At 40.6% G+C, this 14195-nt stretch overlaps 1 protein-coding gene across 1 annotated transcript in view; it reads right to left on the minus strand.

Annotated features, from left to right (window-relative positions):
• Positions 1-1070: 1070 nt before the first annotated feature.
• The window catches only part of XRN2 (5'-3' exoribonuclease 2), a 55641-nt gene continuing 42516 nt past the window's right edge, over positions 1071-14195 (minus strand). Inside the window, exons 27-30 of the mRNA XM_018576634.1 lie at positions 13836-13972; positions 3610-3673; positions 1635-1731; positions 1071-1238 (exon numbers count right to left, since the gene is read on the minus strand). Coding sequence (XP_018432136.1) covers positions 1173-1238; positions 1635-1731; positions 3610-3673; positions 13836-13972 — 364 coding nt within the window. The 3' untranslated portion in view covers positions 1071-1172. The remainder of the gene's footprint in view (positions 1239-1634; positions 1732-3609; positions 3674-13835; positions 13973-14195) is intronic.

Consider the following 14195-nt stretch of genomic DNA (forward strand, 5'->3'; position numbering starts at 1 on the left):
ATAACTTTACATTTATTTGGCCTAGTGGGAAATGTATTCCACACAATTGAGTTGCATTAAAGAAATTTCATTCCGCAGTTTCCTAACACAGCGTTATGTGAAAATGTTCGGTATTGGATTTCCTGTGCCGGTTTGGATACTAGGTATACAGTTTTTAGGAATCTCTTAGTAAGATTCACTTGCGTCTCCCTCACAAATACTGGTCTGCACCTTACAAGCACTGTGTGCAGCTGACTATTCACTAAAACATCATGAAGTAACTGTTGCACTCCTCAACACTTTTGCCTTGTGTTTCATAGGTGTTGTGATGGGTCTCTATAAGGTGTCTGATTAATTCACTTGAACAGAAGACTAACGCGCCCCAAATGCATGACCTTTTTTGTTATAATTGGATCGCATGGCTCTTAAAGTGAATTCCACAGACAAGCAGATTTTGTGCGTAGCAATACACTTAGCAAACTCCATTTGCCGTGAACATTATATTATTGCTCATACACTAATAAACCCCCAACTAAAACTCCTGGAAAAAAACATTTGTTCAAATGCCTTAATCTACATAAAATTAAATCGTGACACAGAAAATGTTGAACAGCAATATAAACAACAAAACCACCAACTATAATACACGTATTATCTACACATCTTAAATAAATCTCATGAGTTTTTATTAAAGAATAGGTCTTTGACAGGAAGAAAAAAAGAAACACAGGAAGCCTTAAAGCCTTGATTCGCCATTTGTCAGGATCTCTTTATAAAAGTTTCAGCAGAAATTAAAATACTACAGACAAACAATTTTGAATAAAAGAGGGAAATATATTTTAAAAAATACTTCAGACAACTCAATACCCATTGTAAAATACAAAAAAAAAAAATCCTCCTGTACAAAACAAGGTGGCGTGATCTTAGTCTTTCCTAGATTTACTATCCTCCCGCCTTTTATCAGATGAATTCACAGATTTCATGTGTCAAAATTTTAAAAACACAATTTTTCCCCAGACAACAGATTTTTGATAATATAATTTTACATACCGTTAAAAAACAAAAAAAAACTAAGCAGAAAATAAAAAATACAGATTTACACGTACAAATGTTTGAGAGCTTTATGGTTAAACTGTGTAGATTCTGTTACAGAAGTCCCCCAACAAGCTGCTTAAAAACATTGCCGAAGACATTTACTTCCGGCTGTTGTATCTTCCCGGCTGGGGCGGCATTTGGTAATTCCTTCCCTGGTTGTAAGGCTGCAAAACACACAAAATTAAGAGTTTGTTTACTGGATTAGGATGTGCAAAAGCAAATCGTTTAATTCAGTCTCGTTGTAAGCCGACAATGCTTCATGACAAAAGCCACAATATCAAACTAAGCAGAAGTTTAAGTAGACTCAGAACATCTCTAAACATGCTGAATAGAAGGGAGATTTGTCTGACATGTCTTTATTATTGTGCTCCCATAAACACAATCGCACACACAAAAAAAAGTGAAACAGGTTCACCATTGTTCTGCGTTTGCTTGAACACTACTAAAAACAAACCACACACATATCCCTCTATCATCTAAGCGATTACGAAGGGACGCAGTTGTAACAGAAATACAAATCTTTTTTCTTTTACATCATACACATGAAGGTTTGTGCTTACCTGTCTATTCCAATCGCTACCGTGTCGCTGATAGTAGTTGCTTGGTCCACCATGTCCAGGGTTAGAATAATGTTGGGCTGGGTTGTGCCCATAATGTCTACAAAAACAAACAGGCATCAGTCAGTCAACTGTACAGCAAATCATTTTCACATTTCTGCTTAGCGGCATTTATAGAAATGTCCTGCACTTTGCTGGTTTAAAGATTAAAAAACAAAAGGCTCGGCAGCCAGATATCTCAACAAGACATTGTGTGGAAGGAAACGCACAACATGCACTAGGTTTCCAAGCCAGAGTACTTTATCCAAAGGGTAAACATAAGCAGCTCAGGAGAATGCTTTATTTTTTCAAAGTCCAGACCCTCTAAGGCTCGCCATTCTTCCGAGTTAATTGCAGATTGCAAATGAATTCTTACAGCAAAGAATTCTGAATCCAGGGTAGGGGCCTTGTCAGTTATTTTTTTTTCCCATCCATTATTCTGTGCAATATGTCAGAAGGTCTGATCGGGGGGAAAAACCTTTTCAAGTTCTATTGATGTGGTTTTCAATTGACCGCCGTGACCTAGCAACATCAGCACTAATTGGCACAGACTGACATTTGGTATACAGTTTATATGGGAACACAAATTCAACATCTATTATGATCTAGATTAGCACCCCATATTACTTGCCGCAGCAAATGTTTTAATTGCCTTGGGGCATCAAACCAATATAAAAACTATCAGCAAGCATAAGTTCATCGCTTAGGAGCCTCATACACAGGTATGGTACCATATTCAACTACGGCTGTCTAATGCCTACCTGCCAATATCTCAGTAATGGCAAAAAAAAAACCAAAAAAAAAAAACCCCTCTCAGACCTATTTAATAAAAGAACAAGGAAGAGCAAACTGGAGTAACTCATAGCAACCAGATGTTGGTTAGTCACTTCAGAGAGAACTCATGATTGGTTACTGTAGGATATTGCGTGTCATTTATTTTATAAGAAAGTTGATATTTTGATTATCCTAGTGAATGAACATGGGGAAAAAAACCCTATGAGGTCATCTATATAAAAATAAAATATCTTATGAGGCAAAAATGGAAAAAAACTAAACCAGGTGAAAGTTTAAAGGGAAAAGTGAACACGCTTTATTTCTGTATATATGGGAATTATAAATTGTACTCATTAAGATCAACAAAAATAAGCAGCCTGTTTTCTCTAACCATTTGCTCCAGTTTCCAACCAATCTGGAATATGATTTGCCATTAAGGGCTACAGTGCTCAGGATGTAAAGTGTAGTTGATGCAATATGGCAATTTTATGACATTTATGGGGACATAGGAGAAAAAACACTAGATAAGTTATAACTGATAAATTAAAGAGCTCAATATAAAATGTAAAAAGGCAAGTAGGGAGCTTCACAAACTTCTGTGTTTTGTCAGTGAACATATGTATGACATCCCTCATTACCAAACCATGTCACATTCTTTCCATTGCTTGTCGCTTATTAGTCCATGGATTCCATAATCCTCCACCAAGACCCTTCTGCTTTTAATTCAGTGGAGACTTAAGTAGTTAAAGAAACTGTTTTCAGTGGCAACTAATAACTACTGACCTACAGTGACACGGTCCTACAATGGCCTTGTCAGGCTTGAAAAAGTTCTACCAGAGAAGTTGATTAGGACTTGAAGAGGTTTGTAGCAAGAATCAATAGCTGGTCTGTGCTAACACCGAGTCGCAGTATAGAGCTTATAAAGTGGACCACCATTAGTCATGCCTCATTAATTTCCACAGTAAGTTTAAAAAGAAATTTGTTTAGCCGGTCCTTAAATCCCAATCTAGGTTTTTTTTAAAATAGAAGTATCAGGTTCTTAGCTGTAAGATCAAGGAGAAGTAGCAGTATGTGACAGCAGCAAGTCATGTTAACATGCAGGCTCCAGGAAGATGCTCAGATTTATGACGCAAGATTTTTTTTTAAAGTCTCTATAAAAACTTACCTTTGTGGTGGCTGGTTGAAAAGAGGTGGCTGCTGGTTAGACCATGCATTCTGCACTCTGGGGTCTAAAAGAATACAGAATATAGTTAAAGGAAAAGTACAACAACCTTAAATAATGCTATAGTACTTATTAAAAAAACAATAAACAAAATCTTCAATCTCCAACGTAAACGTTTTAATTAAACTATTCCCACGATTCATTATTAACAAGGGAATGAACAATAAGCCAGCAGCAGTATTCCATAAACTGTAAATTATTCAAAGCTGCTTCCATTTTGGGTAGATGCTGGTGGGCTCAAATCAGATCATTGGTATTTTTTGTTTTATACTCCAATGGTAAGATCCCTAAACTCGTTTCCAGTTGCACTAATCCGGTGCAGTTATTGCTACGTGAACCCTCTAAAGTAGATCTGTTCACTGGAGTCCCTGACTGATATAAAGAGCTGGGGAGAGATTCATCAGGACAGTTTCGACTAAATTAAATATTTTATTTATAATATATTTAGGTGTGCTGTCCCTTTGAACTGGCCTCCTATAAAGGAAAGCCCATTACATCCTATGGTGCAGTAATTGGAAGCACCAGGTTATCTTATTTTTGCTTTACTAGCAAAAATAAGATGAAAACAGAAGACTTCTCCTAACATCCCCGATATAATCATTTGAGTCCCTTTCATGCGAACATCACTGCATCTCTTGTGTAACAATCAGGTCTTACATAGAACTACTTTTAAACTTCAGTCAGAGATGGTCCTTGACTGGAATAACTACACTAACTAAACTTTCAGGGCCCTACACACTGGAGGATTACAGTATTGCACAATTTACCACAACACAAAGTAACGTGCATACGATAGTGCCATGAATTATAAAATACAATGTTACATTAATAGGAATTGAACCTGCGCTATTCACATGCTGGGCATTGCAGTTTGTGGGGGGGGGGTGCAGCCCGCCTATTAATGCACATCAACACAACGCAGTCTGAATGGGCAGCTAGCTACGGGTTCGTGCACATCACTGCACTAGCGACCTAAAATCACCTCAATTTTAACACACCTGCTTATGGTCACGTAAAAGTGCAAAAAAAAAAAAGGAGTATAGACACGTGGCAAGATACAGTCATCGAGCGAAAGCTCAACTAACTTTTGGCTACTCTGTTAAAACACAGGTCATGACAGATCTGGCATATCACAATTTTGGAAAAATGCCTGCCTTGAGGCTGGCTTGGTATAGCTTGAACTGCAGTCATCTACTTCTAATTCTGTTTCACTGGCTCACAGCAAATAGCAATATCTGTTTCAGACCCTCTTTAAAGAGAAAGTGTGCGTGTTGAAGGACCACCCACCCTTTCCTTTGTTTCCCACAATGCTACATTAGTAACACAGCCACAACAAAACAGGCAATTAGATGGATGCTCTCCGTCTAAACAAGATTGGCCACTGCACAGCATGAAAGGCTTCTAATCAATAGATGCTCATTCAGTACACAACACTACAAATTGTGTAGCTTGCAAATCTTTAGACTGCTGTGAGATGATCATTGTTTGGGCAAAACCAAATTATAAAAGCTCCTGTAAATAGCTTTGTTTTCTCTAATCGATAGTGATTTCAGGGGTGCATGACAAAATAGACCAAAAAAATATGAAATACTGACTCACTGCTGAGCATACGGATTTATGGAATGCTTTAGGCAATAAAGAGTAGAATGGAAGTAAACAGACATGGAAATTAAAGTGGCACCTTAGATAATAAACCGCACTTAAAGTGAACCATTATTGACACCAACCTATTTTTACCCTCTCCCTCCGTTTCCCATCTAATTTAAGGTGCAAACCCCCCCGCCCCACACTAACCTGGCTGCTTTTTTTTTGGGCCCGTGCAACTCCCAACATCACTTACAGCTCTTAGCCATGACTAAGGGTGGGCCCTAAATATAGCGAGTGAAACAGATTGGCTGCTCAAGCAGAGACAACCAATCAGTAGCAATTGCTTCACACATGCCGCTACACACAAGTGTTGCAGAGTGGTCTAAAGTGCTTTCAGGGTAGATCTAGGGGAAAGCTATTTTAGGACAGAGTGTGACAGATAGGTTGACAGTATACATATGGTACACAGTTTGTTTTCTTTTCTAAAATCCATTGTTTTATCTCATTTCTATTCTTCCGAGTTTTTGTTAAGTCTTGGACTGCATCAAGACCTTTTTTTTTTTTAATAATCACCATACATTTTTTTAACAAATTGAATGTAAGGTTTTCATGTTGGTCCCATGAGCCAGGTAAGTAAGGGGGTTAGGTTTTGCACCTTTTAGAAACCAAGGGTAAAAATAGGTTTGCGTCTGTCATGGGTTTAGGTTTACTTTAACCCTTTCGCTGCCAAGGACGTATGGCATACGGACCTACAAAAGTGCTTCCAGTGCAATCAAACCAAGCAGATTAGCAGATTGTGCAAGCGAATTGTAATATGAGGGAGCAGCTATACATTCTTGCCCAATTTTGGCAACTGTTAAGTCCCAGGAACTGCGTATAAAACTGGCCACATGGTACAATCTGATAGTATATACTGTATTTTTCCATGTACAAGACGCTACTTTTACATAAAAATATTGACCTAAAAATGGAGGGGCGTCTTATACACGGGGGGCCGAGAGGAGAACTGTGGTTGCGAAACTGCCGATGCCTCTGCAAACTAGCCTCACGAGTGAAACTTCCGATTGCAGAGACAAGCTAACAGGTTTCCTCCAATCATGAGCCTTATGTACCCGACGTCAGCTGATGCTGCGGAGAGCCTGTAGCCAGTAATGTCTGAGCATTCTGAGCCCATAAAAATGTCAAAACAAATCCCGGTAAATACCAATACCAGGAAGCGGCCGTCTTACTCTGCAAAATTTAAACTGGATGTAATCAGTTATGCAAAAGAGCATGAAAAATATTGATTTCTGAATTTTGGGTAAGAAAAGTGGGGGGAGTCATATACATGGGGGCATCTTAGACGGAAAAATAGGGTACTAATGATTTCAGATACAACTGTCGAGGGGTCTGAAGCTGTGTAGTCACCAATTCATTCATATCATCTGAATTAGGGATGGAATTATGAATATTTTGTGTTAGACATTGGTATATTGATGCCAATGGAACACCAATCAAAGTGTTTCACTTATCTCTAAATCAAATTTTTTAATCAGGCAAGGCACGAAGAGCAATTTCACACAAACCTGTGTATTTTTGTGGATGAGAGATTGATAGATTGGGGCTCCATTCTATCATATAGTTGCAACTGGGGTGTAGTCATACAAAAAGATTTTGGTATGCATTTGCTTACTCTGTTTTTGGCCTTTTTATGTAATGAAGAACAAATAAGGAACATGGTTACGAGTTCTAGCCTAATGGTTCCATATTTTTTTAGACAGACATCCTAGACTGAGGATGTGTAGAATTTGTTTTTCTTTTAAAAGGTGCTCTAGAAAAGGCTTCTTATTGAGCTCTGCATTTGCATATACTTTTCTATTTTTTGGCAGCTCAGTTTAGGACTTCAACTTTCATCTCCCGTGCACCCCAGTGTAAGAAATGTCTTTGGTTTATCAACTCTAATTGCAGGGATTTCTGGGCCATTCATTGAAAGACCTAGATTTGGTATTACCGTTCCAGCAAACACTTTGACGTTTCAAATAGATGAACTTAATGAAGGGAATTTATCAAAACTGGAGCAGACAAAATCTGGAGAAGCTGTGCATGGCAGCCAATCAGCCTCTCTCTTCCGTTTTCAAATCTTAACTGAACAAACCGAGGACAGAAGCTAATTGGTTGCCATGCACAGCTGCTCCAGATTTTGTCTGCTCCACTTTTGATAAAAAAATACTCCGATTTGGACAGTGCAATTCAAATATAATCAGCCTTTCCAGTTAATATTTTCATTATTGTGAACATTAGCTCTCAAGACCACTTTTAAATGGTACATTGTAGAGGATTCCAAGAAATTACCAAAGGAAATATTTAAGAGAATCTACTACGGACTCCTTTAGATACTCTTTTGGACAAGTTTCAGAGGCTGACCATTAAGGAACACAATACCATGGTATACTCTGGTTTTAAAACTATAGAGCCAAACTTGTTTACAAAAAGACAAAGTACTAGTCACCAGTATTGCCTGTGGGATCTTTGCAGTTGATTTTTCACATTACTGACTTTTCATTCCTTTATTCTCCACTGTGCGTGCGTGCAGACAGCCATCTTGGCAGAAGAGCAGGACTGCTTTCTTTCTGCACTACGACTGCTGCTTTTTGAATATTGCTAGCCATTACGGAGGCATCTATGACCTGAAGAAGCAAAGATCCACATGGAGATGCTTGTCTGCAGGATATCAGGTACAGCTTTCTTTCCAGCAAGCAGCACAATACTGGCATTACAAAATCTCATGGTAAATCTCATAAGATTAGCAGTCAAAGGCAGCAGTGTCTTAAGGTGTCCATACACCTTACGACCATCGCAAGACTTTTGTCTTGCGATGGTCGTATGCTTATTGAAAGCTCGTACGATCTGCCCACCTTGGATGGGCCGATCGTACTTGCGATCATTGAAAGCCCGCCCCGCTGAGGGGCGGGCTTCCGATGACGGCAATGCAGAACGGGCAGTGTGCGCGTGCGCACAGCGGTCCATTCCGCAGCTATCGGACGAGCAGGCTAGAGACCCGCCGACAATCGTACGATTCTCGGCGGGTTTTCGAGCATGTTGGTTCGACAAAAGACGTGCGACCGTACAGTAGAAACGGTTGCACGCCTTCCATACACTGTACGATCTCGGGATTTCCCGCGATTCTCGTACAGTGTATGGGCACCTTTAGATGATCTCACATTACAGATACACCGATATGAGGCTCAAGGCACAGGGATTTATATTTCAAATCTGCTTTAACGAGAACCTACTCCTTTTCCCTACAAGCCAAAGCACGGTTTTGCATTAAGACCTTTGAGACGATACACATTTCAAAATGTTATTTTCTTCCGATTTTGCACAAGCCAACAGAAAGTGCAAAATACAGTGAACAAACAACTCTGGCCAGAAACATCTAAGCAGATATGTACTGGAAGGTTAACGTACAAATAATGAATCGGCAATAGTGACAATATAAATAAAAATTTTTTTGACTGGTAACCCTAACAAGGAAACATTCTGTAAGTTCCAGGCAACTAAACATCCACAAGTACAACTACTTATTCATATTAATCCAGCAATATCTCTTATAGAGATGTATTTTCTTTCTCATGCTGATTTTGAAGCATGAATGCATCTGATGAAACTAAAAGCCACTTCAAAAATAAAAAGTAGATTTCAGGGGGGAGGAAAAAAAGGGAAAGGAACTGTATTGATTCTACAGCTTAGATAGCAAAACTATAAACTAAAGGCTCCAAACAGCTACTTAAGAGAGCATTTACCTAATCAGCCCAGCAATCAAAGAGGAGACCTCATGTTTACTGATTGCACTAATCAAAATCACTCTCCAACTCAGCTAACTGACAAGTTTACCGACTGTGATGAAACAGAGTCAGAAATCAGACACTCGGGTTTGCATAAACGGAATCTGCCATTCAGTAAGAGTGCTGGCACACTGTACTTGACTTCAGCAAGTTATCAGCATATAGCCAATTATTCATCAGCTGAAAATTGGTACATCAATGTCAAATCAAGGAAATGCATAAAGAAACACCCACTGCAGACACTTAAAAGAGGTGGCTGTTTGATTGACCGTGTTGCCCTTCTTCCTAGTCCTATCACTTTGTGCGTGTAGATGCCGCTCCGGTAAATACACCAAATCCATTTTATGCTTCTTTACTTCAAGGCACAGTTTTTCACCAATCTAGTTGTCATTCACAGCCTCTGCCAGAGCTAGTCAATTTCAATTAATATCTCCTTTCATATACAGGAATATGCTGACATGTTAGTGCAAAACTTTGTCCATTCTTAAGAGGTTAACCGACACTACACCTTATTGCTTGTAAATTGTGCTACTTGCTACTGATGTAGCTGTTGCGTTTTGCTTGGCCTTGTAAGCATGAGGCACAGAACACAAAAAACTGTATTATAATGGTTTGCATGGGAAACAGGATTTTGCACTTACTGTAAAATTATTTTCCTGGAGTCTATTTAGCAACACAGAAGTCTTAACCTTTAGGTTATACTGCCACATAAAAGGAGGATTAGACACTGGAAAACAAGCCTGTAGGCCAACCCAAGATGACCACACCAAATATCAGCATGTTTCAGTTTAGTAGCAAAGCAGTACCAAGGACACAATCATAAACACAGAGGGGTGGGACATGTCAGTCAGTCGAGTCAAGGAAAAGGATTTCACAGTGAGGACAAAAAAAAGGGTGGGACCAGATCTTTGACACCATAAGCTTGGATGATGGTATGCCTGAGCTACCTAGGTATGGTGCTATGAGAAGCCAGTGCATCCTTACAGGGATTACATAAAGGGAATCTGTCTTTTTGCCAGAAGTGGCTAAGAGATGCACAAACTAACCCAAACCCCCAAACTACATCCAGACAGTGGAGGGAAATTTCCTTTGAGTGAACTGGAGCCAGACAGAGACAGCAGATTGTTCTGGTTGAAGTCAAAGGCAGAAACTTCCTTCCTCAACATCACCTTGCCCCTTGCAAAACCAAAAAGGATTCCCAGCAGGAGAAGGCCACCATAGTTAAGAAACTCACCTTGCAGAGGTGATTGCTACAGGAAACACCACCTTGAGGGTGAGAGAGTAGAGAGCAATGTTTCCAAGAAGTTTAAAACAGCAGTTTATGAATCACAGATTCAGATCCCACAAACTCAAAAGGGACATGGGAGACACCTTGTACAAAAATGTCTTAATCAGAGTAAGAGGCCAACAGTCACCGAAACAGAATATAAAGTCTTGATAGTGCTGAGAACCAGACACTGGGCCAGACCTGGCTGTAGGATGGAGATAATACAGCCTTGGAGAAATACATGGTGTTTAACCCCTTCGTGACTGACTACGTACAGTGTACGTCGCCAGCATCGGGGCTGTTTAAACAGACTCCCGGTGACTTTTGCCGCCGGGACTCTGTTTAAACTCGTAGAGCCGACTGTCGGCTTTACAAAAGAAGCGATCCTGGCGACTTACCTGTCGCCAGATCGCTTCTGCGTCCCGAAGAAGGGGCCGCCCCCCCCCGCCGAAATTTGCAACTACCACCATTTTATTCTATAGGGTCTTGGCATTCAGAAAATATATAATGTTGGAGGGTTTTAAGTAATTTTCAGGCCTAAAATGTGGAATATAACATGGGTACAAAAAAATGAAAAAAAGGCCTCAGTCATGAAGGGGTTAAAGTGAAACTAAACTCAGGAGTTAAATCATAAAATGCATTCAAGTACCTTATTTACCTAACAATTAAGCTTTTTTTGTTGTACCATTCCACAGCCACTGCTCCAAACTTGCTTCCATGATTGACTACAATCTCACGTTTAGTTTACTAATTTGTATTGAGATTGCAGTCTATAATGGGAGCAAGTTTGGAGCGGTGGCTACTTTACGGCACACATAGGTGCCATGGGGAACAAAAGTAGACACCTTCCAGAACTAAGGGCAGGGTCAGCACGAATTCAGAGATGATTTGAGTGACACACAAATAAGCTACACTTGTGTTAATAGTTAGGGCACTGGAATGGATTTTTAAGATTTCACTCCTGAGTTAGTGTCACTTTAATCCCAGAGACTTGCACCAAGTGAAGTTTGACTTCCGTGTTAGATGACAGACCTCGGATGGTAAATCGGTCCTTGTGACAGAAGATCCAGTAGAGTCAACAGAGTGTAAGCAAGGAATCTGACCAGGTCAGAGTGCCACATCTACCTGAAGACTTATAATTATATGTCATGCTTTTTTTTGTTTTTAAAAATTAGTTAGTGATATGATGTTTATGTCCAAAATTGATATTTTATCTAATAAACTATTTTTGTAATTGAAATACTTGTCCCGATCCTTCGTTAACCCTTGTCAAACCAGCCACTCTTGTTAGCTGGTTTATCTTTTTTGGTATACATGGTTCATATTGGTTACGGATCTGGTTGACAAGTAATGAGATAAAGGGTAACTTAAATGGTTCGGATCTCCAGGCAGAAACAAAATCGTTTTCTACAGAGTGCCACATCTGCCTGGGCTAGTCCAGAACAATGAGGGTCATCTCTATCCTAGGAAGAGAGAGGGGATCAAATTTCAGGGAACGAAAAGCATAGCTCAGCGTGTACTGATTGCACAGAGCCAGCAAAGCATGCACTGCTTCCGCTAGAGGATCTCAGGCCACTGGAGAAAAATCTTGTCCAGTTTGTCGTGAACATGAAGGTCCATAGCTGGTGTTCTCATCTCTGGGTGAAGGGAACACTCCCCCCAGGGTCCAAGAGCTACCAGCTAGACTTCTGGTTCCTGCCTGATATACGCCACCAACAAAGCATTGTCAGACTGGACGCAGATTGGATGACCCTTCAGTAGAATTGTCCAAATGCTGTAAAGACAGTCGAATCGGCCGAAGTGCCCTGCAATGACAGGCTGGGACAGGACTCCTCCCCAGCCCAAATAAGCTACTGTCCTTTGTGAGAACTCCCCAAAAGACAGGAAGGAGGAAGTTTCCCAACTCCAGAGCCCGATTCCTGAGCCAGTCAGCCAGTGACAACATGGTTCCCCATGATGGGCGAATCAGTGTGTCCAGAGACCGAGTCAACGCAATCCTAAAAAAACTATGGAGAGAGCTGTAGAGGTCTAGCGTAAAAACTTGGCAGATGGAACTGCTTTGAAAGAGGCTAGCATCAGACCCATGACTAATGAAAAGCGAAAAGTGGTACAGCTCCGGGACCAGAGTGTCCAAATCAGAGACCCAGGTGTCTGAAGTTTCTCCACTGGAAGGAAAATTGTGGCCTAAGTTGTGTCCAACACTAGACACAGACACTCCAAAATGATAAGCTGGTTCCAAACGATTTCCAAGGGTTCAAGATCCATCCAAATCACTAATACCTGAATGGCCAACTCCACATTTTCCAAAAGAGCCCCTACTGACTGTTCCCTTAACAGGAGGTCATCTAAGTATTCCACAAAAACACAGGGATGAATTTCTGAGGTGTAGATGACAGGCATAAGGGCAGGACCATGAACTGGTAAATGCAGGGCCCCCACGGTGTAGCGTAGGAATTGCCGAGAACGATGAGACATTGGGAAACTGGGACAATGACACTATGACCCAGAAGGGCCAAGAGGGTTTGATGGAGATCTGTTAATCTATGCAGTTAAAAAGGAAGGTTAAAGGCGAGAAACCAAACAGGGGCAGGAACAGCCCTGGGAGATCACCTCCCGTACTCAAGACAGATGCAAACTATCCATGCGTCCACAAAGGTTACAAACTCCCCCTCACTCTGGAAAGTTGAGGCAACACCATAGAGAGGAAGGCTTGGCTGACGATTTGACAGACTGAGCACAAGACCTCAAGGGTAACCAGGGAACCAAGCTAAAAAAGGGGCCTCAACATAGGGATCACAATACTTTTTTTTCTGCCACTACATGTCCTCGGGGCTGATAGCCAGCATTATTTAACACACTTCCTCTCAGGTTATCCTGGACCCACCCAACCTGTTACTGGACAGATGAGAAGCAGCACAGTAATGAGCTCATCTGTCACTCAGAATTCCCTTCCTATCACCATGCATCTTTTCAGAACAGTGATTGGCTTCTTGTGCTGCTTCTCACCATCACACTCAGCTCTGCTATATAGGGACTGCAAGAGAATGATACCAGGTAAAATTCAGGTATAGTGCTTGCACTTAAAAAATACATTTAAATGTTGTATGAATGAATACAGAGCTGCATTAATCTAGGTATTTTATATCTAGAGTTTAACAATTGTGTGAGCATAAGCCAAGGTCACTTAAGCCAAGGTCGCTTAAGCCAAGATCCCCAGAGCATAATTAGCAGCGCCAGTTAAGCTAACTAGCTCTATGACTGGTCCATCAGTTTACGATCAGGATCTGAGAACTAGTAACGCCCCCAAGTACACATTCCTAATTCTCTTCTGCAACACTGACATTCTAACATGGGACATTATAAGGGAGGACTTACATAGGGTATTGCGGCTACTAATTTAAGCTTTTCATATGAGCAGTACAAAAATAAGAAAAATGTCTCCTTTTCAGTGCATGGAAAGACATAGAAACTGGACACAAAAGTCTACTCACTTGGCATAGCATTGTACAATGGTGGCTGGTGGAGGATGGGCATCCGGTATGCATTTACAGGGTTATAAGCTCCAGGTGGTGGGGCACTGCTGTACAGTCCATCTCTTTGGTGCCCTCGGGCTTGTGGGAAGGAATGCCTAAAATGTGCAAATGCAAGTACACCATTAGCATTAGACATATTAAAACCAGAAATCTGCTCACAAGAGCTTGCAATCCAAAAAGAACCATTGCAAATGAGATGCAACTGCTTTCAGACTCTGCTTAAAGAAGTCTCACCTTGTATTATTTTTCACAGGTCAGTCACCTAATTCACTCCGTGCATGTTAGCTTTTTATCCCATGCTTCTGTGTAAAGCAGAAA

The sequence above is a fragment of the Nanorana parkeri genome, unplaced genomic scaffold (assembly GCF_000935625.1).
Source record: "Nanorana parkeri isolate BGI_ZX_2015 unplaced genomic scaffold, ASM93562v1 scaffold72, whole genome shotgun sequence".
Classification (NCBI taxonomy): Eukaryota; Metazoa; Chordata; class Amphibia; order Anura; family Dicroglossidae; genus Nanorana; species Nanorana parkeri.